The following is a 26,822-nucleotide window of genomic DNA, read 5'->3' on the forward strand; positions in this document are numbered from 1 at the left end:
ATCGACTCTGCAGATCACCGGAGTTGTTCGGTTTGGTGAAATGCCCTAGGAATTCAAGTGGTTCTTGATGATAGCAGAGTGCATCTCGCAGGGTCCATAACTAAGATTAAGATCATCGTAAGTTATCCGAATCAAAGATGGACATATCAGAGATTGAGGACTTAGGGGGGCTTGTTTCGCTAGTTTCGTCGATCGCCGTGCGTGTGGAGCAACAGGGCCACTTTGCCGCATCATTAGTCGCTCTGAACAAGGACCGATCGTGGAAATCCGGCAAGCTTTAATTCGGAGAACTCTTCATCTCTCCGGATCCACTCCGAACCCTACTCAGCCATGTTGGATTGGATCGGTTCCTTCTTGGCTTGATACTAGTACAATGATGGACAATGCTGTTCATATTTCCTTCACAACATCTAGATTACATTAAATGTGCATTAATTAGCAGAAAGCCATGATCAGCAATATGTACAACCTTTAATCCTGTACAGGTCTTAGCGTCATAATCAAACATGAGGCTGTTTCAAGATGAGATGTATCCATCGTGCAAAGGGAGATATGATATCATTCCAGTACCCAAAACAGCCCGATCAGAAATACCTATATCAATATCGCACATATACCCATCTTAGACATGGTAATTCTGCAGTCTGCGCGCCCAGTTTCCTGCATTTTCCAACAATTTCTCAGTATCTTCAACACCGTCCCACAGTTACCAAATCTCGCAGAGTCGCGCACAACGTCAGCCATGAGATTTTCGAATAATCGCTGATTCTGTGGCTGCGCCATACATCCCAGAACACACAACGCCCATACCAAGCCAGTGAGAGAATAAACCCTTGGTCTATTCTGGAGCACAATAATGCTTCTGGAAACCGCACTTTGGATCTCTGGTAGTGCCGGGAGGGGCCCGGAAACGATTGTGTGCAGCAGAACCAGGCAAGCCAGGGCGAAGAGGCGTGTTACCCAGTTAGTTTGGGATTCGTCATCCTCTTGTTCCTGGATGTTCAACGTTTATAAAGTGCGAGATGTCATGATGGTGGATACTTACATCTCTGCTTAGATCGAGCTTCTCAATGCCTGTGGTCAACCGGTCTTTGATCTCTTCCCCTCTCTTGACTAGTTCGTCAATGCTGAGAATACCGTCTCTTTCTTGTACTTCCTTCCATTCCCCGAAACAAGCTAGATCTCCAATGACAATCATAATCCAATTTTCGCAGCTCAGTAGATCTGCTATTTGTATTCCCGCGGTATGGAGCCATTTCTGATACGGGAGTCGTGGTACCCGCCCTGTCGGCAGACACGCGAAAAGATCAAGGGAAACCATTGCGGCTAGAAGGAACTCAAGACCTTCCTGTTGGCGATTTTGATGACCAGAGGACCCGGTGTGCGATGTATAGCGAGCGTCGAATATCGTCTCCGGCGATAGTGACTGTATGACAGATATGACAGCATCTAAGTGCAGTAGCCAGTCATGTTCAGCGCCTCTAAAAACCTATAATTCTGCATTAGATGCGAGATCATTGAGACAACGTCCAGGCCATACCTGGCAACTAATCAAGATCAAACTGCACGCTAGGAACTCGGCCAGCCGAGCATTATCGTCCAATAACTTACCCCGTTCCTCGCCCATGAACTTGCAGAACTCACGGAGCGCCCTGGAATGATGTTCTAGTGCCCTTTCCTTTTGTTGGTATTCCTCTTCACTGCCCATAACTGCACTCTGGTGCAGTGATGAAAGGCTCAGCACGGCATAATAAAGAGGCCCTCGTTTCAGGAGAAGGTATAACAGCCAGCCCCGATTTCCTAATCGAGAGGTAGAGCAGAAATAAGGAAATTGCCATGCAAAAACCTGATCAAGGTAATGCATCAATAGACACGCAGCTTGGGGATCAAACCCTCCATCTTGGACATAAGGCTGCTCTTTTATTTCCAACGATGCACTTGGCACGGCAACCGAATTATCTCCCGTATCAAAAGCAGTCGAGACATCATCTTCCGCCGTGGAAGGGTGTTCTTCTTCATATGTTTGCGACGAGACAATTCTGGTGCGATTTTGCAATTTTCGAATCCGCCGAACATGTTGGTTGATTGCGGCTTTAATCCGCTCTCTTTCTTTCTTTTCTTCGCATCCCCCGTCCATCCATGCTGGCTTCGGTCCATAACCATGACAGCGGACGTTGCGGTCACTGCATTCTCTGCAGGATGGTATTGTTATGTCGCATTTTTTGTGCCGTACCCGACAAGTCCAGCAGCCAATTGATATGGCGCTCATCTGTTTATTTATCGCGGGGCGTTCTCGGGTGGGTTGGAAGAGAAGTCAAAGATCCCGGGGGTGATTGGCGCCCTCCCGACTGTGGACCTCGTGTCAGACGAGTTATAATGTGGGGATGGCATCGCTTTCTTTTGTGTCCATTTGTCTTTACATATTGCAGATGCTGATATCAGAGAGAAAACCCCATATATGTATGAACTTTGAAAAAAACACTGCAATTCATTGAGAGCATGATAGCGCGGGTATGAGTTCATTACCGAGGAGCCCATTCCGAACAATCTAAATTTACTTAAGTAGCGTTTGTAGTTATTTAAATTCATTTCCAGGGCTAGCAATGAAGATAATCATCTGGATGTTCTGATATTCAACTGGGATAAGGCAAGTCGAGCCGGGCGCTACACGTAGGAATTGGCAGAGGGCAGGTCGAGCCGATTCATATGCCAAGAGCGCCGGCCCGAAGAGGGGACTATAGTCGAACCATACGGATGACTGTTGGAAATTGTCACATCATATAGGGTGTCTGCTCGAAATGCGAAATGCGAAATGTGGAATATAATTTATCTGCAACCCAGACACGTATGTGGATTTATACTCGGCACCTTTCCACTTAAACGGCTACTTTTAGGCAAGGCAGTTCACGAGTGGTTTGAACACAAACCTCTACAGTATGGATGAAGACACCATCTTCTTTAATGGCCGTATCCTCACAAAAGCTGGCTCTGGTCTGCATGGAGAGCCCGTGTTTACAGACAGCATGCTAGTGAAGAAGGGCATCATTACTGCAGTTGGACAATTCCAACAAGTCCTCGCTGAATGCCCACCTAACGTGCAAAGGCGAGACCTCAAGCAACAGACTGTCCTTCCAAGCTTTATCGATGGTCACATGCACCTTCTGCTTCTTGGTCAATCGCTGCGCAAACTCGACCTGCGACCCTGCAAGTCTCTAGAGGAAATCCGATCAACAATCAAACAGTACGCAGTCGCCAATCCCGACCTCCCAACTATCCTTTGCAAAGGCTGGATGCACTCCATGACACCGAACGGTGTGACTGCCTCAATGCTGGATGACATTGACCCGAGACCCATCTTCATCGATGCAAGTTCGCTGCACTCTTGCTGGATGAACACCGCCGCTCTGAACGTGCTCGGTGCTGAAACTATGGCGGATCCCCCTGGCGGTAGTATACACCGTGACGCCGAGGGAAGGCCTTCCGGTGTGATGGATGAAGGTGCTGTGATGTCAGTTATCTGGCCATTCCAGGCATCGTCATCGCACAAAGAAGAGCGCGAGCAGTCAATTCTTCAAGCCATTCATGAATACAATGCGGCGGGATATACGGGCATTATCGAGATGGCGATGGACGAAGAAGCGTGGGACAGCCTTGTTACACTGCGTTCGACACAATCAGACCTCCCAATGCGTATTTCCGCATACTGGCTGATCAAGCCTTCAACAGACCGCGAAGCCATCTCCAAACAAGTACAGCGCGCGATTGAATTGAGTCGACAGTACAACTCCAGCACAAGCCCGGACCTCCGCATCGTCGGCGTGAAGGTTATCTGCGATGGAATCGTCGATGCCTGCACCGCCTTCCTGTCCGAGCCCTATGCACCCATCGCTTCGCCGCCTCCAATCTGGGAAGCGGAGCAACTAGCACTCGTCGTCAAAGAAGCAGACAGCGCGGGTCTTCAAGTAGCCCTCCATGCCATCGGCGACGGAGCAATCAAAATGGCCATCGATGCAATCGAGAAGCACGCAAGCCCAGGGCGACGCCACCGCATCGAACACCTTGAGCTTGCGTCTCCCGAGGACGCAAAGAGGCTAGGGGAGCTCGGCTTGACGGCATCTGTTCAGCCTGTGCATGCGGATCCCTCCATTCTCACTGAGTGGCCTCGTCTCATTGGAGAGGAGCGCTGCGGGAGGGCATTTGCGTACCGCGAGTTCGCGGACGCGGGGGCTCTTATGGCGATTGGTAGTGATAGCCCTACTTCGCCTTGGGCTCCGATGGATAATCTTTACGTGGCTACCACGCGGAAGTCGTCTAGGAATGTTGAATATACCAAGGTTGTTAATGAGCACTTCCGTTTGGGGATGTGTGAGTCTATTGTTGCTGCTAGTGGGGGTGCAGCATGCAGTGTTTTTGCGGAAGAGAGGACGGGGAGCTTGAATGTTGGGAAGTTGGCGGATTTTGTGGTTGTTGATATGGAATGGGAGGCGGAAAGGTTGCTGGAGGCGAAAATTAGGGAGACTTGGTTTGGGGGGAGGAAGGTTTGGGCTGATTAGTTGAGTAGAAGATGATTTGTAGATAGAAGCGGAATATATATCCCTCATCATGCAGTGAATATGTCAACAACAAAAAGCCAAGTAATAGCCAAGTAAAGGTTAACAGGGAGGAAATGATGCCAAGACCAATGTCTTGGCAGGAGTCGTGCTCATTTGCAGGGCATTGCTTCAATGTTCGTACTTGGATACTTCATTTCTTGATCTTGCTATTAATATTGCAAATATACAGAGCTCTCATACTAGTTTTATTTATGAAACACTCTGGTATAATATTGATTCATCGTAGAAGTCTTTCAACAAGCAAATCTGCAATGCAATGCATAAATGATCGACACGATAAGCGATAAGCACTGCCACTTTCTGAATTTCTCCAGGGCTATCCCCTTGCATTTTGATCCATTCTATTTCTTCTTTCATCCCATCTACTCTCAAGTCCTACCGCCAACATGGAGGAGCATTTGCGTCACAGTTTGTCCAACCACCCCCACGTCTTTCAGAATCTACACCATAGTAGCTCCAACCGCTCGGACAGGATGACACCCGTCAATGAGGGGACGACTACCGCCCTCGAACACGAACTGACCACGATGCAACAACATCGCAATGGCAGCTCCAGTGACGAGGAAGGTGCCCCTCCTCCACGCTACACCTCCGAAAATGATCCATTTCGCCTCGCCTCGAAACTCAAGACCGAAGACGAGATTCGGCAGATGAAAGCCAACACCTCCCGGAAACGTGATTCCACTAAAAACACCAAAGGTCACAAAGTCGCAGCCATCGTGCAAGATACGGCCCGTCTCGGCAAGCAAGCCTTCATCACAAAAAAGCTGCAAGGCTTCTACGAGTCCCAGAATGAAAACATTGAACGCATGCTCAAGCCCGTCGAGGAGCACCGCCGAGCCGCCCGTGAGCTGAATGTCGACAACCGTCTCAAGTACCGTATCGCCGTATACGGCTCCTTTGCTGCAAACATTATCCTCGCCGTCATCCAGGTTTATGGCGCCGTTTCATCCGGCTCCCTCTCCCTCTTCACCACAATGGCCGACGCCATCTTCGACCCCATGTCCAACCTGACGCTCCTTCTGTGCAACAAGGCCGTCAACCGCGTCGATCCGCGTAAGTTCCCAGCAGGAAAAGCCCGTCTCGAAACAGCAGGCAATATTTGCTTCTGTTTCCTCATGACTGCTGTCTCTTTCATCTTGATTGCGTTCTCGGTCCGCGAGCTGGCGGTCGGCTCCGAGGAAGAAACTCAATCTTTCCATCTTCCCTCTGTCATTGCCGTCGCCGTCGCGTTTGCTACCAAGCTCGCCCTCTTCTTGTACTGCTGGGCCCTCCGCAACCAGGTTTCGCAGATTCGCATCTTGTGGGAAGATCACCGTAATGACCTGTTCATCAACGGATTCGGTATTCTCACTTCTGTCGGTGGCAGTAAGCTGCGTTGGTGGATTGATCCCATGGGTGCTATCATTCTCTCGGTCCTGGTCAGCGGTCTGTGGCTGCACTCTGCCTACGGCGAGTTCCAGTTGCTGGTCGGTGTCACCGCGGATACAAAGATGCAACAACTCATCACATATATCTGTATGTCTCCTTTCCATTACCTTCTTTCTTTAATCTTGAAGGCCGTTTACTAATATCACCAGCAATGACCCACTCCCCTCTCATCACAGCCATCGACACCGTCCGCGCTTACACATCCGGTCCTCGTCTGCTTGTCGAGGTCGATGTCGTCATGGACGCGGATGCAACACTACGCGCTACCCACGATGTGGCGGAAGAACTCCAGATCAAGCTTGAGTCTCTGCCTGACGTCGAGCGTGCGTATGTGCATGTCGACTACGAGACAACTCACAAGCCCGAGCACTCTCTGAAGAAGGAGCTATAGGCTTGCTTGGCCGTCTGATTGATCCAGATTTATGATGGTGGAACTTCATGATTGGCACCATAGCGTAGGTTTTAAATAAGAATTCTTGGTTCGAAGAGCGTATCTCTTTTTTGGAAAACAGACCCATCCCCAAAAAAGGTCTGTGCGTAATACGATATCTCCCTTGGGTTGAAATGAGTACATATCTCCGGGCTGCGTCTATGAATCATGCAAAGCCCATACCTCAGCGCAGGGACGAACATCTCAACAATATTAAAGGCGGAGAAAAAACCCGTCTAGGCGGTATTGACTGTTTTCTCGCTGTTGGACTACAGGGTATTACATTGATCAAAGACCCAATTTGCCTTCAATTTGTTGTTCTGTCAAGGGAGTTGAGGCAAGCTAACTTCACTCAACTTGTGGGAGAGAAGATATTGTCGCATCTGGAGACTCGGCAAAGATCTTCACCGTGTCAACAATCCTCTTCGCCAACAAGCCAGCCTGCGTCGAGCTCATAGTTCTACTCGTAGTCATGACATGGATTTGCAATCCACCATTCGCAGCGATAGACCGAACCAAAACCTGATTCCCGAAATATCTCTGGAACAATCCACCCGCGTTAGATATTATAGCGCCACCCTCGAGGACTTGCGGGGCGTCATCATCAGCACCTAGGTGGTTGATGACGAATCCCACCTTACTGCTTGGCGCCCAGTCCGTACTCCTGGCAACGATCTCCGGCAGATCGAGATGTCCGTATCGCGAGACCTGTGTATACTCCTCCCTTAGCGTCCGACACAAATCGTAGACGGAGCGCGAGCGATCAAGCCGCACACGCAGTGGATTGATGTTCACACACGGACCGACGATCTCCTGGGCCCCTGGCAGGTCGATGTCGCGGGTGCTCATGAACATGGAGAATATTATGTCGTCGGATTGCACGAGGTCTGCGAGGAGCAGGGCGAAGGCTGCGTTGACTAATACAGGGGTTGTGATGTCGTCCAGGGTACGGGGTAGTTCTCCGATGGCCGACTCGTGGATATCGCTGGCGGACATGGCTGCACTTGTATCTGAGTTTGGGGGGATTGTCATTGTTGATCCGAGGAGATAGTTTCTCCAGAAGTCGAACGCTGAGGAGGGTCGATGGCTGGCGCAGTAGTATGCGTATTTGGAGAATGGTGTGCGAGGCGGTGGTGAGCATCCGGCTGCGTTATAGGCTGTCGCGAGATCATTGAGGATCAGTGAGTATGCGAAACCGTCGTACTGGGCGTGTGTGAGCCGTATGATGAACATGTGGTTGTCATTAGACTGGGAAATCAGAGTAAATTTGACGACTGGGGTTCCGGAAACTGCATCGTCGTGGATGTAGGAGTCGCAGAGAGAGTTGCATGCCGACTCTAATGGGATTGTCGTGTTGATATGGTCGAATGAAACATCGATGCTCTCAAAAATGGCTTGAAGCATTCTTCCCTGGTGTCGTGCAAAAGCCGTGCGCAAAGAGGAGTGACTTTGTACCAAGGACTCACAGGCCGATCGCATTCGATCGGAGTTGATCTTTCCTTTTATGGATAAATAGAAGCAAGCCAGAGGCAAGAACTTGACTAAGAAGGACTGAGATTCTGTGGCTGGAAGAACGTCGATTGCTTTGTTATTGCCAGCAGAAAAGCCAAGAGCCTCGGAGGAAAAAAGAGATCTCTGCTGAGCATTCAGGAGAGAGAAGGGCTCAGAATCAAAGGCTTCACTGTCACCTTGCTTGTCAACCAGGGCTTCAGCTAGAAGGTTGAGCTGTCTGTGAGCAAAGATATCCGACACGGACATGCCTAAGCCTTGAGCCCTAGCAAGACCAACAACACGCATCGCCACAATAGAATCTCCGCCGAGTTTGAAGAAACTGCTATTTTTGCTAATGGAAGAAGACGGGATGTTCAATGCTTGTGCCCATAGCTGCTGGATTTTCTGCTCCATAGCCGACGAGTTCTCTGTGATAGGCGAAGCTTGTTGCTGCAAGCTTATGGTAGAATCCATCTCCAGCTGCGGCAACGATTGGGTTTCCGTTTGAGAATCACTGATCGTATAGCTCTGCAGCTGCGAATTTGAGAGTGTCTGGAGGACTTTGCGGAAGAACCCTCGGTCAAGTTTCCCGGAGACCATTGCAGGCGCGTGTTTGAGTGGTATATACACAGCTGGAACCATGTAGGACGGCAATGCCTGGCAAAGATGGTGCCTTAACCCGACCAGCTGACTTTGGAGTCCTTCCCAGACTACAAAAGGAACGCTGGTATCGGCATTGGTTACCAAGCCTTGGCTGGGGCAGACAAATGCAACAAGGTGTTGACTTTGTGCTTCGTTGTCCACAGGGGAGCTGACGATTGCAATCTCAACAGCTACATGCATCTCGCTGCCAAGATACAGCCTGACTTGGTGCTCGATTTCTGGCAGCTCAAGACGCTGACCGCGAAGTTTGACTTGCATGTCTTTTCGTCCAAGGAATGTGAAACTCCCATCTGGCTTTTGGCGGACAATATCACCGGTTTTGTAGAATCGTCGGTCTTTACCCCATGTAGGGCTTTCAATAAATGCAGCAGATGTGGCTGGTTCATTGTGGATATAACCACGAGCAAGGTGAGGGCCCTCCACAAGTAATTCACCGGGACAGCCACGAGGGGCGAGGTGATTATGGTTATTTTTATCAACAACCCAGCAAGCTCCACAGGTTGCCCTTCCAATGTTGGCAGGGTCGGACTTGGGGTCCACCTTGGTATTTGTAGTTGAGATCACGGAACATTCAGTTGGTCCGTATGCATTGAGAGCATTGACACCTTGTTTCATCCAGCGCGTGAAATCGCTCTTAGAAAGAGCCTCACCTCCCAAAACAATCGTTTTTAGGCAAGGCAAGGTGGTTGGGTCCAATATTCGGGCGTAGGACGGAACCAGGAAAGCCCAGTTCACCATCATGCGGGTCATGGCTTCCGGTAAGGAATTGAATTTTTCATCATCGCTAGGAATACAAATACATCCTCCGCAAAGGATAGTGCTCAACGTCTCAAGCAAGCTTGCGTCAAAGCTATTCGAGGTAAATTGAAGGACTCGTGAAAATTTGCTGAGGGAAGTTGCTTTTGAGAATCCAGCCCAGCTTGAAATAAAAGCACCATGCTCGATCACCGTTCCTTTTGGCTTCCCCGTGCTTCCCGAGGTATAGATGATGTATGCAATGTTATTTGCAGTGACCTGACTGGTAGGATGATAATTTTGGGGGACTTGTAGCAGATCGAACTGCTTCTCATCTAATTCGAGCACGGTTTCGGCCACACTGTGTGTGAAAAGATTCGCGAACTGCGGCGACGATAGCACAATCCGGCCCTCGACATCCTTGACTAATTGACACAGACGAGCTTGAGGATGAGATGCGTCCAGTGGGACAAAGGCACCCCCGGCTTTCAACACTGCTATAGTAGCAACGACTGACCAATAAGACTTCTCAAAGCATAATGGCACACATGTCTCGGGTCCGACTCCGTAGCAGCTTGTCAAAACTTGTGCTAACTTTGTGGATAGCTCATCTAATTTTCTATAAGAAATCTCTCCATCCCATGAACAAATTGCTTGAGCTTCTGGTTGCTGCTGGGCGGTTTGCTGGAACACTTCATGGACACAGGCGTCCACATAATCGGAGCTCGGCTTTGCGTTCCAGGCTGCGATGCTCGATTCATCATGCGAGCAAAAGATATCGATATCACCGAGAAGTTGTTGAGATGATTCACCATTCAACTTGGTGATGGCCTGCTGGAAGTGGTGGGCCACACTATCCACGTCCATCTTTGAGAGTACCCGGGGGTCAAAGTGAGTTTTGATGTCGAGCGTATCTTGATTCGGCCCCAGAGTGCATTCAACGACCAACCCGTATGGGTGAGCTTCGACGTCATGTGTGTCCAATTGGCTCCAGTTGAGCGGATGAGCCTCAGCGTTGTGGGGCTGGATTACCAAGAGGTTTTGAAATTGACAAGCAATCTCCGTATCCGCGTTCAGCTTCCGAATCCTAGGAAGTCCCATGTGCTCGAACGAAATCATATCAGTTGCTTGCGCCTGGACTTCCTTCAAGTACTCGTCCACATTGCGTCCATAATCCAAAACGGCTCGCGTGGGAACTGTGGCAATTGTCGGCCCCAGCATTTCTGTCACTCCTCTGACGGGTGTGTCTCGCCCGATGAGAATGGTCCCGAATACAACATCCTCGGAGTCCGAATGTTTTCCAACCGTCAAAGCCCATGCTGCCTGTATAATAGAGGATATAGTGATCTCTGAGTTATCCCGGCGAGCGATTTGAGTTGAATACAACAAAGATGCACTGGTCTCAGGCTGGTATGTCTTTGAAGGTAATGCGGGAAATAACTTGGTACTGGTGTTGGATAGTCGAGACTTCCAGAATTTCTCATGCTCGAGAGTGTCTGTGTTGATGACATGTTCAATAAAGCGGCTGTACTTCGGAGGTCTGATTTCTTCCTTGTCGGTTCCACGGTATACGGCAGCCACCTTTTGCCAAATCAGTGCAAGCGACCATCGGTCATAGATGCAATGGTGAATGGTCCACACAAAGTTGAGACTGTTGTTTTCAGAGTCGGAGACAATCGCAAATCGCACAAGAGGATCACCAAATCCCATGGCCGTTGCTTTGTCTTTCCGTAAATAATCTTGCAGACCAACTGATTTTTCCCAGCGAATACCATTTTTGACAATGATTTGGAAGCAACCAGCAGGATCGTTCAGGCTGACCATACGGGTCCGGAGAATATCAACCGTCTCAACCACTTGATTCCAAGCCTTCTGGAAAGACTGGACGTCGGTGCCGGTAGGAATCTGGAAGACAAACTGAGCGAGGTAGCTTCCTGGTTGCTTGTTGGAGATAGACATCAATCCCGCCTGCAGTGCAGTACAGGGGTATACATCCTCAATCAATGACTGATCAATTCGGAGATGGGCATCGCTGATCTGGACCAAGATGTCTCCAATATCTATCCCTGTGGTTTCCATGAGCTGGAAAGGAGCTATATCCTCGCTCTCTTGATCTGACTCGGACATCTTTACCACACTTGCCATCTCAGAGAACTCGGGATAGCGGAAAATTTCCGTGACAGGCATAGACAATCCGGCCTTTTGGGCTGCGGCTGCGAGGCGCACAGCAATGATTGAGTTACCTCCGACTTCGAAGAAATTGTCATCATCGTCGATATACTCCTCATCAATTGCCAATTCGGCGGCCCATATTGATTTGAGCAATTTTTCCATTGGCAATGGTAGGGATAGCTAATACCTGTTTGCAGTGTGTCGTTCTTTCAGTTGACAATGGAGGATCGTTACTAGGATTTAGTTTTTGGCTAGGAAATCCTCTGACCATTACGATGACGTAGTTCTCATAAGATTCTCTATCGGAGCTGAAAAATAAATGTAACACAGAGTCATAGCAATGCATATAGGGGGCTGGGATCTGCAGTTCGTGAGATCATGCTAGTGGTCGCGATCTTCAACAATCCACCTTCAAGCAGATTCCATCGAAATCTGACGAACCGGCCCTTAGCTTTCTCCTCATGCATGTCGCGATCTATCGGCTTCGAAAGAATAACAGTTGACCGCTTGTTGGATAAAAATAACTCCAAACTTTTAGTTTACGCTCAAAAGTGGTGAGCCACCATCACATACTTTTTCTTCCAGCATTCGAAACGCGAAAATGACAGCGACAGAACATCCAACATACCCGTGAGTAGTAACATCCAGCAATCCTTGGGATGCGTAAATTCTAAATTTCAATCATAGAGTACCAGCAACCCATTTCTACCCGGACAGAGATGGCCCAAATCTCCGAGGAATGGATGAGTACAGAAAACTGTACAAAGAATCCCTCGACGACCCAGAAGGCTTTTGGGCCAGACTATCCCGGGAGCTCTTGACACTTGATCAGGAGTTCACTACCGTCCGTGAAGGAAGCCCAACAGAAGGCAATACCTCATGGTTCCTCGGCGGCCGTCTAAACGCAACATACAATTGCGTCGATCGCCACGCGAAGACCGAACCCTCACGCAATGCCATTATCTACGAGGCCGATGAGCCCAATCAAGGCCGAACCGTCACCTACGGTGAGCTATTGGCCCAGGTCTCAAGCACTGCGTCAGCCCTCCGAGCGTTGGGCGTCAAAAAAGGCGACCGTGTCGTGGTTTATATGCCGATGATCCCAGAAGCGTTTGTTAGCGTGCTTGCTATTTCTCGGCTGGGAGCAATCCACACTATCATCTTTGATGGATTTTCTCCGAGCTCGATCGCCGATCGCATTCTGAATGCTGACGCAGAGCTGGTTGTCACGGTTGACCAGGCGAAACGCAGTGGACGAGAAATCGCCATGAAGAAGGGGGTTGACGAGGCTCTGTTGAGATGTCCCAAGGTTCGCACAGTGCTTGTCTACCAACATTGTAAATCTCCGGTGTCGTGGACGGAGGGCAGAGACGTTTGGTGGCATGAGACTGTTGACCCTGCTGCTGAATTTGTCGAACCTGAGATTATGGATTCGGAAGATCCTCTCTTTATTTTGTATACTTCTGGCTCAACAGGGAAGCCCAAAGGCTTGGTGCATTCCACAGCCGGATTCCTGACCGGCGCCGCAGCCACTGGAAAATACGTCTTTGACATCCAACCGTCGGATACCTTCTTTTGCGCAGGCGACATTGGCTGGATCACCGGCCTGGTCTATGGGCTGTACGCACCACTCCTCCTAGGATGCACAACAGTCATTTTCGAGGGTAGTCCGCTGTATCCGACTCCGTCGCGGTACTGGGAGATTTGCGAGAAACATGACGTGACGCAATTCTATGTGGCCCCAACAGCTCTCCGTCTTCTGAAGAAATTCAGCGACTCTGAAATATCGCAATCGTTGCCTTCTCTGCGAGTTCTTGGGTCGATTGGTGAGCCCATTGCACCAGAGGTATGGAAATGGTATTATCAGGCCGTGGGAAAAGGGAAAGCCCATGTCCTAGATACGTACTTCCAAACAGAGACGGGCTCACTGGTCCTTACACCGTTGGCTGGTGTCACTCCCACAAAACCCGGGAGCTGCACCCTTCCATTCTTTGGCGCGGACCCGGTCATCTTAGACTCTGTTACCGGAGACGAGATCAAATCGCCGTGTGCCGAAGGCATCTTGGCCTTCAGGGACTCATGGCCAAGTATGGCAAGGTCCGCATGGGGTGACCACGAGAGATTTTTGGACACTTATTTCCGGCCGTATCCTGGCTACTACGTACGTTTCATTCCATCTCGCGTGTTACATTGTTGATTGCTAACATGTCTTTGCCTCAGTTTACCGGCGACAGTGCCCGAAGAGATTCAGATGGCTACTACTGGATCAAAGGCCGGATTGACGACGTGGTGAATGTTTCCGGTCATCGCCTTTCAACCGCAGAGATTGAAGCCGCTCTTCTCGAGAACACGTTTGTTGCCGAGGTGGCGGTTGTCGGTGTGGACGACGAAATTACCGGCCAGTCGGTGGTTGCCTTTGTGGCTCTCAAAGAGCAACCCCAGGGAAGAGACATCCGCAAGGATCTGAAGAAGCAGATTACTCGAAGTATAGGGTCTCTGGCACTTCCTAGGGTCATCTATTTGGTTAGTGATATTCCGAAAACACGCTCTGGGAAGATCACTCGGCGTATATTGAGGAAAATTCTCAGTAACGACACGGAAAACATCGGGGATACATCCACCGTGGCAAATCCTGCAGCTATAGGAATAGTTGCGGAGGTTGTTCTCGGAGCAAAGAAGTGATCTGAGCCTCTCACTCACTAGGTCATGATGGAGTGCAGTACCCGATGTGAAAGCTGCCCAATCGAAAGATAGATTGCTTGATCTTCTGGCTGCTGCTGCTGGGCAGTTTGCGGAGATACTTCATGAATGCAGGCGTCCACATATTCCGAGCTCGATTATGTGTTCCGTGTACTTGCTAACGTAAGGAAGTGTCCATATACTTTGTTTGAAAGGGTACCTTTTGACAAGATCCTCTGCCTAGCCGAGTGGCTTGGGCCACTGGGACACCGCTTGCGGTTCTTTCCCACAGTATGTGTGCTCAACTGGCTGGCCCCCAGTTTGAAGCTCTCAAAAGAGGATTCACCCCTTTTTTGCTTTTCCCCCCCCTAGTATAGAAACAATGTGACAGTTTTCACTTCTTAATATAATTTTTTTTCCTTTACGACCCACTTGGGTATGTCTTGGCTAAGAAGGTCGCGAAGGTCCGAGCAATAATCTAAATTGGACCTTTTTCTCTTTTTGCTCCTATTTCTTTTCATATACGGATGATACTTGTATTTCTTAATATTATTCTACAGAAGGGGGAATAATATAGTTTCTCGTCGGGCCCTCAGGGCTTCAGAAAAATGCACTGAGTTGCTGTGTTAGTTGTTGTTTGCTCTAGGAGCTTTATTTGCCTAATCGGGAAGGTAGCGGCTCCATTGCAACACGTGACTGGAATCTATGCCTGCAGGCTATGGCACCCGTTTCATATACAATTGTGATTCAACCGATTCGATCGATCTTGAAAGCTTTCTCCGAATCTACTGGTGGGTTCACGGGTGCTTGGTTGAGCCAATACATGAACCTGGATGAATGTTCCGACAAGTAATATAGTACTAGCTCGTGCGGTCAGCCTCAAACAAGTTACTACTGCCGATCAGCATTTGCGTGATTCTGGGAATAAGATCGGCTATTTCAAGGAGTAGGACGTAAACCTATTGGTTCTACGGAGTACTCATGACTGTTTTTGTGCATAATTCGTCCTTGAAAATTTCGACTGTTTCTTCACACTACAAAGAGCTCCAGTGAGCCAGCCACATATCTCTGCGCGCATTCTACCTTGAACTATCGCATGAGGTTGGAGACAATTACAGAGGGAGAAGACGATTGGATCTCATGTTCATGGCATTTTATATCATTGCGTGAAAGAAAAAAAAGTCGATTAATGATCATAACCGAGAGAGCCGGTGGTATCAAAGGAACCAAGACATATGTCCGGAACAATCTAAGGGGAAACGAAAAGACACGAAGGTGCGGGCCGAAGCCCGAAAGTACAATAGCAATAGAGAAAAGAAAGATCTAACTAGGAAGACTGTTCAAAGAGAGCGATGGTCGAGCAGTAGTTGCTCTTGTTCGGCTTCTCGAGAACCAAAGCCTTGCCCTGGGAAGATGTAATCATGTTGACGGACGCCTTGGTGCTGAGACCGTAAAGCTTGATGTCAGAACAGTCGATCTCGACCATATTCTCCTGGCAATCCTCCGAGTTCAGACACGACTGGGCGTAGTTCTCGAAGAAGCTGTAGAGACCGGCGCCGTAGATGAAAACATCCGAGGAACTGAGGACGCGCAGACCCCAGGACTTGCGACATGAGTCTGTGGTGCAGTTTGCGAAGTCGGGGTCGTTCCAAGAGTCTTGGGGTGTGTAGGGTGTCAGGGCGGTGGGGTTGGATTGGTAGTAAGGAGTCTCCGACTGAATGAGGCCCATGAAGACGTTCTTGGCGTTCGAGACCTGGTAGTTGTACAACTGATGGTGCTCGGACGAAGTTCCCCACAGCCAGACGGGGTTCTGGGACTCGATGAGGACACCACGGCCGGTGTAGACGTTGATCTGGTTGTGGTCGTCGAGGTCGAGCTCGTGGTCGGCGGTCCAGAACCAAGTGTTCTCGAGGTAGGCGCTGCCCTTGGAGGTTACGTGCAGGAGCAAGAAGGCGGCCATACACTCTTTCTTGGGGGTGGTCTTGACCTTAGGGGTCTTGGGGCAGGTGTCACTCTGGAGCTCGGTGCCGGCGGCACCACCAATACGGAAGTGGACGTCCCACATACCGGCAGAGCCCTGGGAAGCACCTGCCACGTTCCATTCCATGAGGATAGCACCGGGAGCAGCGCCCTTGGTGGTGATGATGAGGTCGCTCATCTCGACATTTCCAGACTCGCCCTTCTGGCCGATTTGGAAGACAGGGACGGGATTCTCCTGGTCGGCAAACTTCTCACCATGCGCCATGAGCATGGGCCAGATCTCACCAGTGATGCGGATGTTCTTGGGAACCTTGATGGTGGAAGTGATAACGTAGGCACCGTGGTCGAAATAGATGACCTGACCATCCTTCCAGCTGTCGAAGATCTTCTGAATAGCCGCAGTATCGTCGGTAATTCCATCACCCTTTGCACCAGCAGACTTGACGCTGATGAAGTTGGAGGCTTCAACGTCGGTGTACAGGGGCTTGGAGCGTTCGAAGACAGCGCCGTCCTTCAAGAGGGTCTTGGGCTTGTTAGAAGTGAAGGTGCTCTGGCTGCGCGCAGACGTCACAGCCTTTGCAGCACCGCAGGTTCCAGAACCAGTGCTATCACTGCCAGACTCGGCTCCGTTGCTGGTACCAGAGCTGGCGCCAGTAGACTGGGCGGGGACTGCGCTGGAAGTAACAGGAACGGCGGGCTGTTGAACAGCAACACTGGAGGATGCCGGCACGACGGGAACCTGGGAGGTCACAGCAACCGGGTTGGAGGGAATAGGGGCAGGAGTAGGCTCATCAACCTCAGAGGACTCAGAAGAAGCTCCACCCAGGATGGACAGAACGGTGTCCAAGCCAGGAAGATCGGGAAGACCAGCAGTGCGGTCAGAGGAGCCGCTGGAAGCGGGGATTGCGGCAGTAGTGGTGCCACTCACACCAGGAATGGGCGACGGAGCAGCTGCACTTTCAGCAGTCGCGGTTCTGGCAGGTGCGGGAGCGTCGCTGGCCAATTGGCTGGCAGTAGGAAGGCCGTGGGAAGCGGAGCAAAGGTTGACAGTTTGCATGACAGTCTGTACGACAGTCTCGACAACAGTGACCACATGGGGCTCGGCCTCTGTGGCACGCTTGTTGATAGTCTTGGAAGGAGTGTAGGTGTTACCCTGGACCCAGTTTTCGATAACAGAGCCACCGGCCAAGATGCTGTTGCCGTTGACACCAGCAACGGCGGTCTTGGAGCCAGTAAAGTCGACGTTGTCCAAAATGAGATCACCTCCACCGACGGGGATACTCTTCTGGGTCCATGCAGTGACGATGCCAATCGGGGTGTTGGTGAGCTTGCTGTCGAGCATGAGAACGGAGCCGACAGTCTGGTTGGTAGGAGAGGTGGACATGTTCAATCCAACCTCACAGTTGTTGATTTCGACCGACTTGAAGGTCCAGGCCCAGTTCCAGTTCATGAAGATAGCAGTCTGGCAGCCATTGAACTTCAAGTTACGGGTAGTGAACTGCTGGTTACCGAGGAACATGCCGTAGTTACCACCGTTGAAAGTCAGGTCAGACATGAAACCACCGGAACCATTGTCCATGAAGATACCCTGCTGCTTGTTGGCTTCGCCGCCGCCCTTGATCATCTCGAAGCGGATGTTCTGCAAGCTGGTGGCCTGACCAACCTGCCAGTGAATACCGGCGCCAGAACCTTGGGGCATGGCAGTGAGATCAATGACCAAGTTGCGAATGGCGCGAAAGAAGTTGTTCTGGTTGGTGAACCAGTTGGAGCCATCGTCCTCGTAAGGGTCGGAGTCGATCACGGCCATACCGGTAAACTTGGCAGATGCCTTGATAACGGGCAGATCAACTGCGTCACCGACGATCTGGGTGTAGTAGTACTGGACAATGGGCTTGGAGACGACATAGGTACCAGGTGGGAAGTAAACAATAGCAGGAGTCGTGGTGGACGAATCACAGCCCTTTCCACAACGGCCACCCGAGGAAATTGCCTTGTTAATGGCAGCAGTGTCGTCGGTAGAGCCGTCGCCTAATTTACAGTTAGCATGCAGCACACAACACGAGCAAAGGTGATTTTGCGTACCAGTAGCACCATAGTCCATAACATTGCGGAAGATCTTGTAGTCGGCGCTCTTCACGAAAGGCACTGTCCCCTGGCGGTCAACATTGGCAACCCAGTAGGTCGACGCAGCAGATGTCTTCTCCGTAGTGGCCAAAACATGGCTGACGGGCGTGATCGGAACATTCAAGGGAACGGCTGCGACCAAAGAGACGGGTAAGCCGAGCAGCAGGATCATATGCGCGACAAACATCGCAATTGAAGTATGCAAAAAGGCCATGGTGTATAAACGCTGAACCAGCAGCGGTTGGTAAGTCTGAAATCAGATAATGCCTAATGAAAGATGGTTCAGTAACCGGTACTGAAGTGAGAACGTATGCGATCTCAAGTCCTCGCTAACCAGCAGCGATGTTCAGAAACAAAAGGGCGCGTAGAGAAGTAAACGGTAAAGAGAGAAAGCTCCCAGCACCTTCCGTCAATGAATAGGCCGAGGACAATGTAATTGGCCAAAAAAAGAATGAAAGGAATGAATGAATAGAAGAAAGAAAACAAGACAATAGGGATCAAAAAGGGAGAAAAAAAGAAGAAGATATAGTTAGAAGAAAAGAAAATACTGACCCTATACCAAAATTAAACAATAGGCTCCTGTTCAACCTATCACACGCGCCGGGGGCTAAAGTCCACCACAGCCCACCAATCACAGAGCCACACGGGCTTAGCGACTAAGAAGCTTGAAACGCGATAGTCGGGGGGTGAAACGCTGAAAGAGATGAACAATGACTGAAGGGCTGCAAAAAAAAACTCTGTTGGCAACAGACTCAGCGTCAATTTGGAGGGTGGCACACTGTGGCGTCCTGCGATCGGTTTCAATAGATCCCTGTTTATCTTCAGGATGGAATCTCTTCCAGATATAACTTGTCAAAATGGAGAAAGAGAAAAGGAGAACAGCAGAAATTCCCGAGATAATAACTGGGCCGTGGGTCTATATAATATAACTAGTATCCTAATCCCTAAGACAAACTGGGTATGCCGGATCGTCCATTCCATTCATCTGCATTATTTTGATCGAGACCTGGGCGTAGTAGAGGGGTTCGATTTTTCGATCTGCTAAGCTAAGGGCTAGGGGACACATTGTCTGTCGCGATCACCGACTATGCCTTGCGGACACAAGGCACAATAGAAACACCATTGTACTACAAGTTCGTAGATGCCATTATTCCAACTTCTCGTCAGGCCGAAAACCCAAAGTGTATACGATATCACAGTTCTCAGCCGTTGTCATGGTCGCGAACTGTACATGCCCAAGACGATGGCACGCGTCGACAAGTCACTAAACACAAATAAAGTGGGTGTTCGGAGCATATCGCAGAGACCGTCAGGGGTTGTTGCTATGGATGAACATTCCACGGTAAAGAGACAGATTCCTGATGACGATGGCGGCAAAGGCAACCTTGGCAGGAGATGTGTGAGTGCAGGCGCGACACCCGGAATTCTCAAGCGCCTTGATAGGTTCAGCGTCAATGATCAAGGATTGAGTGATTCACAGCCAAGCTTTTGTTCGGCCCCTGAGGTCCCGGACCCGCTCGGGATTGTGTTGCCCCTCGTCTGCCCTGTCTCACTTCTGCCACGCTTGGCGTCCTTCAAGGATCCTGGAAAGATAAATCAGGCTGTCACATTCTGCCTGGGTAACCCATTCTGCCTGTCATGCGTAGGTGATCTGGCCCCGTGGGTCGTATTGGTGTGGCGTGGCTAATAATCATGGGGGTTTCAGGGGCCGAAACGTACTGGGCAAGAAAAAAAATGCCTTGTTCGGATGCCTCGTCGGGTATACATACAGTATGCAGAGCCTCACTACACCAACTAATCCAGGTCATAACATCTCTTCACTTTGCTGGCAAGGCTACAGCGAACACCTAATAATTAGCTAATTTGTACTGTCTTAGATTAAAATAAGCCACGCGTCCAAGTGGAAACGGTTCGGACCGGTGGCTGGAGGTGGCGTGGATCTAATCCGTACCAGTACAATCTCGTACCATCTCGTGTACGGAGTACTATGTAAGAATACGCTGCAAAACGCGCGCTAGTCTACGCACTCCTTCCGCCAAGTGCCGCGCTTCCTCCCACGCAAAGCAAAGCCGTAAATGGTCCGAAAACACCAGATCGCCATCCGGGATCTGGAACAGATCGCCAGGCGCTAGACGTAATTTTTCCTCTTGCGCTTTGGCAACAACTTCTGACGCCTGTACGCCCGCCGGAAGCCCAATCCAGATGAAATAGCCTCCTGCACATTCCGCTGGCACCGGCACAGTGACTCCCAGCGGGACGAGGTGCTCGCAGATTGCAGAGAGGAGGGTGTGGTATTGGTTAGCGTAAAAGGGCTGCAGGACATGTCGGATATGGTCCGTGATTCCTGTCGGGAAGAGCTGGTCTATGATTGCGGCGCAGAGGTGTGAAGGCGCACCGCCCGATCGGGACGAGCCACTGCAGTATCGGGTTAGTGCAAGGATCGTCAAGGGTAAAGCGTACATACGCTTGTGACAGTCCATAGGCGAGCTTCTCGGAGGCCTCAGCCCAGCCGGTACGGGTTCCGGGCCCGATCAGTTTACTGAAGCTACCGTTGCTTATTGCGTGGCCCCATTCATCGACAGGGCCACCGTCGAGAACGCGGTCGACGTCGACGATGCGCGGAACGCACGCGCGGTCCGGAGCTGGCGCGCGGACCACTGCAGGAAATCATAAACGTCATCTGTCACGACGAGCGCGTCGTACCGCCGGGCAAGCCGGACGAGCGCCTCCCGCCTGCGCAGCGACATGATCTTGCCGGAGGGATTCGCAAACGTAGGCACGCCATAGATGACATGCTTGTAGATCTTGCGCCAGGGCCTGGCGGGTTTCAGCTTCTGCAGGGACAGGGGCAGGGTCAGTCCGGTAAAGAATCAATGCCACGGTGCAATGCCACTGTGACGTTCGCGACTTGTCCTACCGGGGTTGTGTTTCCTGCGCGCTCGGCGTCTGCCTCTGCTGCGCGAAGTCCGTTCTCGAGGGAGACCAGGTCGATGCCTTCTTCGTCTTCGGGGATTCCGCGTAGGCGGGTGGCAAAGCCTGCATCTTCGAGGATGCGTGCGGCGAGATGGTACGTTGGTGTGACCATCCACACATTGCGGGTGTAGATTGGATCTGTGAAGACTTGGAGGACACAAGCGAGGTTTTGGCTTGCGCCGCCTGTTATGCAGATTCGGGGGGTTAAAATTGGGGAAGGCGATTGATAAAATGCCGTTAGCCAGGCGGCTATGTGGGTTCGTAGGGGCTCGTAGCCTTCGTCGGGGCCATAGAGGAGGGCTGGGTTGGTTATGGAGGGGTTAGTTAGGACCTCTGTGGCGGAGGTTTGGAGGGGGTGGGCGGGGAGAAGGGTGGGGTTTGGCCAGCCGGTTAGAAGGTCGATTGGGAGGTCGATTAGTTCGGGTTCGATCATGGTGATCAGATTTGTGAAATTTGTATACAATTGTACATATGTTGTATGGCTTAACATTGGGTGCATATGGATAAACTTGGAAATGAGCTATGGCGATCCGAGATCGGGGGAGCGGGACCGGAAACGAACAGGAACAGGAACAGGAACAGGAACCGTATTTACTTACAAAGTACAGCCTCGTAACTTGTTTAATGCTCAGATTTGGTAAACATTGAGCATTTACTACAGAATATATTGCTTATGGGAGTACCCGAGTGTAATAGAAAAAAGATCCAATATTAGGCTCGTGTAATTCCAGCTGTGCACTATATATATGTATAGGTACACTGCCGCCGGATTGCTTCATGGATTAGATATATAAGTGATGCTGAAGATATAATATTGATTTGTACTGCTTTTTAATTCTCCTAACTGGTGCTTTTCTACATACTAGTAGACTTGCTTTTGATTTTTAAGCGTATATATTTATTCCATCTACAATGGTTCACTACATATGTAAATTCATGAGTTAACTAGTACATATGTAGTTAGACATTGCATTTAATTCCAACTCCCATATACCACACTGCAACGGTGCAGCACTATATCCACAACCATAGAATACATATATGCGTTGTAGAATATATAAGTAATGTGTTTGCCTACATAATGCCCATACAATGAGGTAGAGGCACTGGTAATTTATTCGATCCACATCCAAGACATGCACAGCCAGGGAACCACAACTGCTCATATGCAAGTCTATTATTGGATTATGTGCCATAGTCCACTCATATTCCACTATTATTCCACTTGTTCATGACCTGTAAATTATCTGGTTCTACATTTATTGTACAAATATTGTACACATATTGTAAGCAATTTCAGTAATAAAAAAAAGTAAAAATGATACATACATAAGTATATTAATAGTACAATAGTACAATATTGTATAGTAAAAATAATGAAATAAAAAAAAACCGATGCCCCAACTTTCGATCAACTCCCTTTTCCCCTATAACTTCTTTACCTGGATATTTTTTCTCTTCTTTCTCTTTCTCTAATAATTTAGGGAACTTGTTTTTTCTCTCTCTCTCTTTCTTAATCAGCCTCGTTCATTCCCTCTGCTCCTTGCCATCATTCGAATTCCCTCCTGCCGATCCATTCCGCAAAACCACCCCCCTACACTCCTGTCATACTGCCAAGTACACGCCCATTCCTCTATGCGTTGACATTTCCTCTCCCTCCGGGCAACCTCCCAACCTCTACTCAACCAAACTCATCATGTTGTCGGCTCCCGTTAAGTCGGCGAAGCGCATCTCGTCCCTGTTCTCGTTGGGATCAAAAGATCGAGATTCACAACCTTCCCCCGTTTCGCCCGGAGTCCAAGAACCTGAAAAACGACGGAGAAGCAGCTCAAGGCCCACTCGTCATGTGTCAACTCCCAATTCTGCGTTTTCTTCAGAACCCCGGACTATGCCCACACCTCTCGACATGGAGATTCTCCCCCGCCACCTTCACTGCTGGCGGTGAATCAAGACTTAGCAAGCAGCGCTCCAAGTTCCCCTGTAGGCCGGCCACAGAGCCGTGGTCGTGATATGAGCAGGCCTTCCAGTTCGGTAGGGCTGGCCATTCCAGGATCAAATCCAGACTCTCGTCCCAGCACACCGTCCAAGCGCAGAAGTTGGATGCCGGGTCGTTCGCGCGCAAGCTCAATAGACAAACGTCCAACTCCCATGCTACCGGCTGCCTGGATCGCTGGACTAGACCAGAAAGTCGTATACGACCTGGGGCCGCTGTCCCGGGGAGAACAGGTACGCAACATCGAATGGATGACGTTTTTCGACCAATGTGAAGCTGACGAAATTTTTAACTTTTTTCAGATCCAAGAACTGTGGAACGAACAAGGCGACACATACGTGTACCTTTTCCCTCAGAATACCGGCCGCGCTGCATCCTTCAAGGTCGACTCTACCATTTTCGCGGAATCTCCCTCCCTCACCTATCTCGCCCGCGGCAACGATGGCAAAACCAACGGCCTCGAGCAGCCCACCCGCACGTTATCTCTCGTCAGCCCCATGTCACCACCGTTGACACCGCAGGACCGGCTCGAAACCGACAACGATAATGACAGCTCGGGAAGCCAGAGGATGGCTTTCGATGATAACCCCGAGGAGGTTCAGGAACTCCATCTATACCTGCCTATTCCGCTCAACTGCGATGTGTCCAACCCTCAGGCACGTCTAACGCAAGAAGACACAGAGACTCTACTCTTGTTCCGCAATTTGTTTGCTTTCCTTTTGGGTCAATCCTTGATTGCGTCGCCCAAGTCAGCGACACTTTTCTCTATTTTCATGGACGTGGCGGTGCTCTTAGCCCGCTTCGAGTTCTCAAACTTGGATCAGTCCAATTTCGGTGAGACTGCAACCTCCAGTTTCAGTAATTACTGCGAAGAATTGCGCTTGGCAGATGTTCGTCGAAGCAGAGAGAAGACCATTGAGGCCATCGTTCTCGGTGAGCGCCTGCGCTACTACCCGCTTTACGTTGAGGGCTTCGTTCACGGTGTTGGAAAGTTGGATGAGCTCAAGCAGCTTCGAAGCCCTAAATATACCTTCATTCATCCGATCACGCAGAAACGGATGGAACGTGCCTTTATCGATCTTGACACCCGTCTCCGCGGCCTTTACGGTAAGCTTGAAGACTTCGACTTTCCCTCGGTGTTCTCTGGCTTCGCCAACTCGACTACCTCATCCGAAAGTAAGGTGGTGCGCTTCAAGAACTGGAAGTCGGCCTTCCACGAATTCCGCCGCTTCACCCTCCAATACTATCGACAGAAGTACGGCTCGTGGCCCCCCAAGGCCCGATCGAAGAAGAACGAGTTCGAAGAAAATGGTCTCAATCGCCTTCTTTTGCTCGATCTTTACCACGATTTCACCGATCTTTACGACTTGATGGTGGACCGCACTTCTTTGACTACGCGTACGATTGATATTTCCGGTGCAGGCAGTTCCACTCCCTCGGAGGATCCCAAAGAAATTACTGTTCGTGCTTTGCGCCATATTCTTAGCGAGTACGATCGCAGCACTCCACCAGTGATGCCGCCCATTCCGTTCGACATCCCCCAGTTGCCTTCACTGCAGCCTTTGCATAGGAAACCGTTGGACGCCAAGAAGGAGGCTAAGCAGAGTGGCAAGAAGCTCAAGAGCTCCGACATCAACGCTGTGCTGATGGACTCTTACACTCGCGAGGCCATGCGACCCACTCCCTTCATTGAGAGCTTCATGCAGTTCGAGCGCCGCTCAGCCCATGGCAAGAGCGTCAACGATATCACCGATCTGCGCTGCGGCCAGTGGATCTTCCTCTACGCCGTCATCCAATCCCTCCCTATGCTGGTCGTTGATGTCCCCGAAGTCCACTACAACGAGGGTGTAGAGTACTTCCTTTGCATCGCTCCCCGCGGCGGTGCTCCCTGGATCCAAAACGATACCAAGACTGCCCGCAGCTGGTTCGGAGTTGCTGGCGGCGCAGGTGTCGTCAGTCTGCCATCTGACGTGGTCATTAACGGCGTCGAAGGTGTATACCGCCGAAGTCATTGCTGGACCGTAGCCGAGCAATGGGCCGAGGCGGGCGCCCTCCTCGATCCCCCCATGGTAGAAGATGCCACCTACGACGACGAAGAGTCGTCCATCTCATCCCCCTACCAGGGCCACCAATCTTCCGCCGGCTCCTCCTCCGAACCTTATCTGCACCACATGAGCATACCCGGCGGCGCCCTCTCCCCGCCTCCCCCGCCATCCCTCGTACGCGCTCCCCCGGCGCCGCCCAGCGCTCCGAGCAGCACCGCCACTCCTTCTATCCGGGTCTGGAGGCACTGCCACTCCCGGCAGGGATCGCGCCCATCGAGCCTCCCACTCGTCCGATCAGCCACTTCAACCCGAACATGAGCTTCGACGATATCCTCAGGGAAGTTCCCAAGAAAGACAAGAAGAAGAACTAGTGCGCAGCAGACCATTGTGTTGATAGTGTCATGTAGCAGGGCGGGGCGATCAAAAGCAAGATCTTTTTAATTGGGCATACATGGAGAAACCAAATCATAATTACCAGCATATCAGCATCTGCATTTCCGGAGGAGGTTTTCGATTCACTGTGTCATTTTTTTTCTTTATCTTCTTTTACTTCGGATTCCCCCTGTTTTCCGTAATTTGTGAGAATGATAGAAATATAGATTTAATATCTGTACATTGCCTACTCCTAGGCCTACGTGTTGCATTCATTTTGCATTCATTTCCTTGCATGTTTTCTAGATGTAGTCATCGATCACAACGAAGATGATTGTAATACCTACTGCTATAACCCAGAATGCTCAAAGTACTTACTACCATCGCCCTGAGTATTGTACCGTCTCACTCGAGCTGTTCACTGTTCACTGTACACATTTCCTTCTTTGCCTCATATGAGAAAATTTTGACTCGCGTAGATTCTTACCACCCGTCTCCTCCAGGCGAGCCTCCACTAAAGAGAAGATTAAAAGTATGTGAAGATGCTGATGTTGGCGGACCACGTTGGTGCTGTTCGAAATGACTTAGCCCCAAAACCCTACCCGAAATGGAGCTCTTGGTTCAATTCATTGTGCATCCAGGGCCAATACAAAGCCACCTATCGGAGAAAAGCAATGGCTTATGGAAATACTTCAAAAGAAATGGACCTTTTTTGCGGAATGCCTGGATTGGGGTTTCTCTGCATTTCGAGCGATGCAAGAGAGATCCAACTAACGGAGATCGCAGGGAGAGCCTGGGAGGGGCGTACTAGTGGAAGCGTGTTATATTATTGTTATGTTTCAAATTTCTTCTATCTCTTTCTTTGTGGAAAGTTCTTATACGAGAAACGAAGCTATGTCAGAACTACGCCACTTGTGGCTCATAATCTAGCACCCAATCCTTGCGTCAGTATTGACCAACGTGACCTGCTTCACTCGGCCTGTGTTGGTTCTCGAGATATCAATATCAGAGGCGGTTTATTTCATGTTCGATAATTGTAGTACCCTTTGCTTGGGATGGGCCGCCTATTTCTTTCGAGTCCATGATAGTCTGTTGTACAGTTAAATGGCACGAACATACAT

At 50.2% G+C, this 26,822-nt stretch overlaps 8 protein-coding genes across 8 annotated transcripts; 4 read left to right on the forward strand and 4 right to left on the reverse strand.

Annotated features, from left to right (window-relative positions):
• Nucleotides 1-594: 594 nt before the first annotated feature.
• N7529_005179 (fungal specific transcription factor domain-containing protein) lies at nucleotides 595-2,137 on the reverse strand (the record flags this gene model as incomplete). Its single annotated transcript, XM_057240706.1, has 3 exons — nucleotides 595-993; nucleotides 1,046-1,479; nucleotides 1,612-2,137. The coding sequence occupies 3 exons, from the start codon at nucleotides 2,135-2,137 to the stop codon at nucleotides 595-597; spliced, it is 1,359 nt and encodes a 452-aa protein (XP_057100001.1).
• Nucleotides 2,138-2,936: 799 nt separating this feature from the next.
• Nucleotides 2,937-4,553, forward strand: N7529_005180 (amidohydrolase; the record flags this gene model as incomplete). The annotated part of the gene is made up of 1 exon (XM_057240707.1): nucleotides 2,937-4,553. One exon carries the CDS (start codon nucleotides 2,937-2,939, stop codon nucleotides 4,551-4,553), a length of 1,617 nt encoding a protein of 538 aa, XP_057100002.1.
• A 446-nt stretch (nucleotides 4,554-4,999) lies between these two features.
• N7529_005181 (cation diffusion facilitator family transporter) lies at nucleotides 5,000-6,435 on the forward strand (the record flags this gene model as incomplete). Its single annotated transcript, XM_057240708.1, has 2 exons — nucleotides 5,000-6,131; nucleotides 6,194-6,435. 2 exons carry the CDS (start codon nucleotides 5,000-5,002, stop codon nucleotides 6,433-6,435), a joined length of 1,374 nt encoding a protein of 457 aa, XP_057100003.1.
• Nucleotides 6,436-6,822: 387 nt separating this feature from the next.
• On the reverse strand, nucleotides 6,823-11,697 carry N7529_005182 (uncharacterized protein; the record flags this gene model as incomplete). The annotated part of the gene is made up of 1 exon (XM_057240709.1): nucleotides 6,823-11,697. One exon carries the CDS (start codon nucleotides 11,695-11,697, stop codon nucleotides 6,823-6,825), a length of 4,875 nt encoding a protein of 1,624 aa, XP_057100004.1.
• Nucleotides 11,698-12,136: 439 nt separating this feature from the next.
• N7529_005183 (acetate--CoA ligase) lies at nucleotides 12,137-14,217 on the forward strand (the record flags this gene model as incomplete). The annotated part of the gene is made up of 3 exons (XM_057240710.1): nucleotides 12,137-12,165; nucleotides 12,223-13,696; nucleotides 13,756-14,217. 3 exons carry the CDS (start codon nucleotides 12,137-12,139, stop codon nucleotides 14,215-14,217), a joined length of 1,965 nt encoding a protein of 654 aa, XP_057100005.1.
• A 1,324-nt stretch (nucleotides 14,218-15,541) lies between these two features.
• Nucleotides 15,542-18,532, reverse strand: N7529_005184 (glycoside hydrolase family 55 protein; the record flags this gene model as incomplete). The annotated part of the gene is made up of 2 exons (XM_057240711.1): nucleotides 15,542-18,222; nucleotides 18,277-18,532. The coding sequence occupies 2 exons, from the start codon at nucleotides 18,530-18,532 to the stop codon at nucleotides 15,542-15,544; spliced, it is 2,937 nt and encodes a 978-aa protein (XP_057100006.1).
• Nucleotides 18,533-20,303: 1,771 nt separating this feature from the next.
• N7529_005185 (aminotransferase-like domain-containing protein) lies at nucleotides 20,304-21,724 on the reverse strand (the record flags this gene model as incomplete). Its single annotated transcript, XM_057240712.1, has 4 exons — nucleotides 20,304-20,733; nucleotides 20,783-20,857; nucleotides 20,899-21,152; nucleotides 21,236-21,724. 4 exons carry the CDS (start codon nucleotides 21,722-21,724, stop codon nucleotides 20,304-20,306), a joined length of 1,248 nt encoding a protein of 415 aa, XP_057100007.1.
• A 1,263-nt stretch (nucleotides 21,725-22,987) lies between these two features.
• N7529_005186 (uncharacterized protein) lies at nucleotides 22,988-25,647 on the forward strand (the record flags this gene model as incomplete). Its single annotated transcript, XM_057240713.1, has 2 exons — nucleotides 22,988-23,232; nucleotides 23,367-25,647. The coding sequence occupies 2 exons, from the start codon at nucleotides 22,988-22,990 to the stop codon at nucleotides 25,645-25,647; spliced, it is 2,526 nt and encodes an 841-aa protein (XP_057100008.1).
• Between the last annotated feature and the right edge of the window lie 1,175 nt (nucleotides 25,648-26,822).

The sequence above is a fragment of the Penicillium soppii genome, assembly GCF_028829465.1.
Source record: "Penicillium soppii strain IBT 18220 chromosome Unknown utg000004l, whole genome shotgun sequence".
NCBI lineage: Eukaryota > Fungi > Ascomycota > Eurotiomycetes > Eurotiales > Aspergillaceae > Penicillium > Penicillium soppii.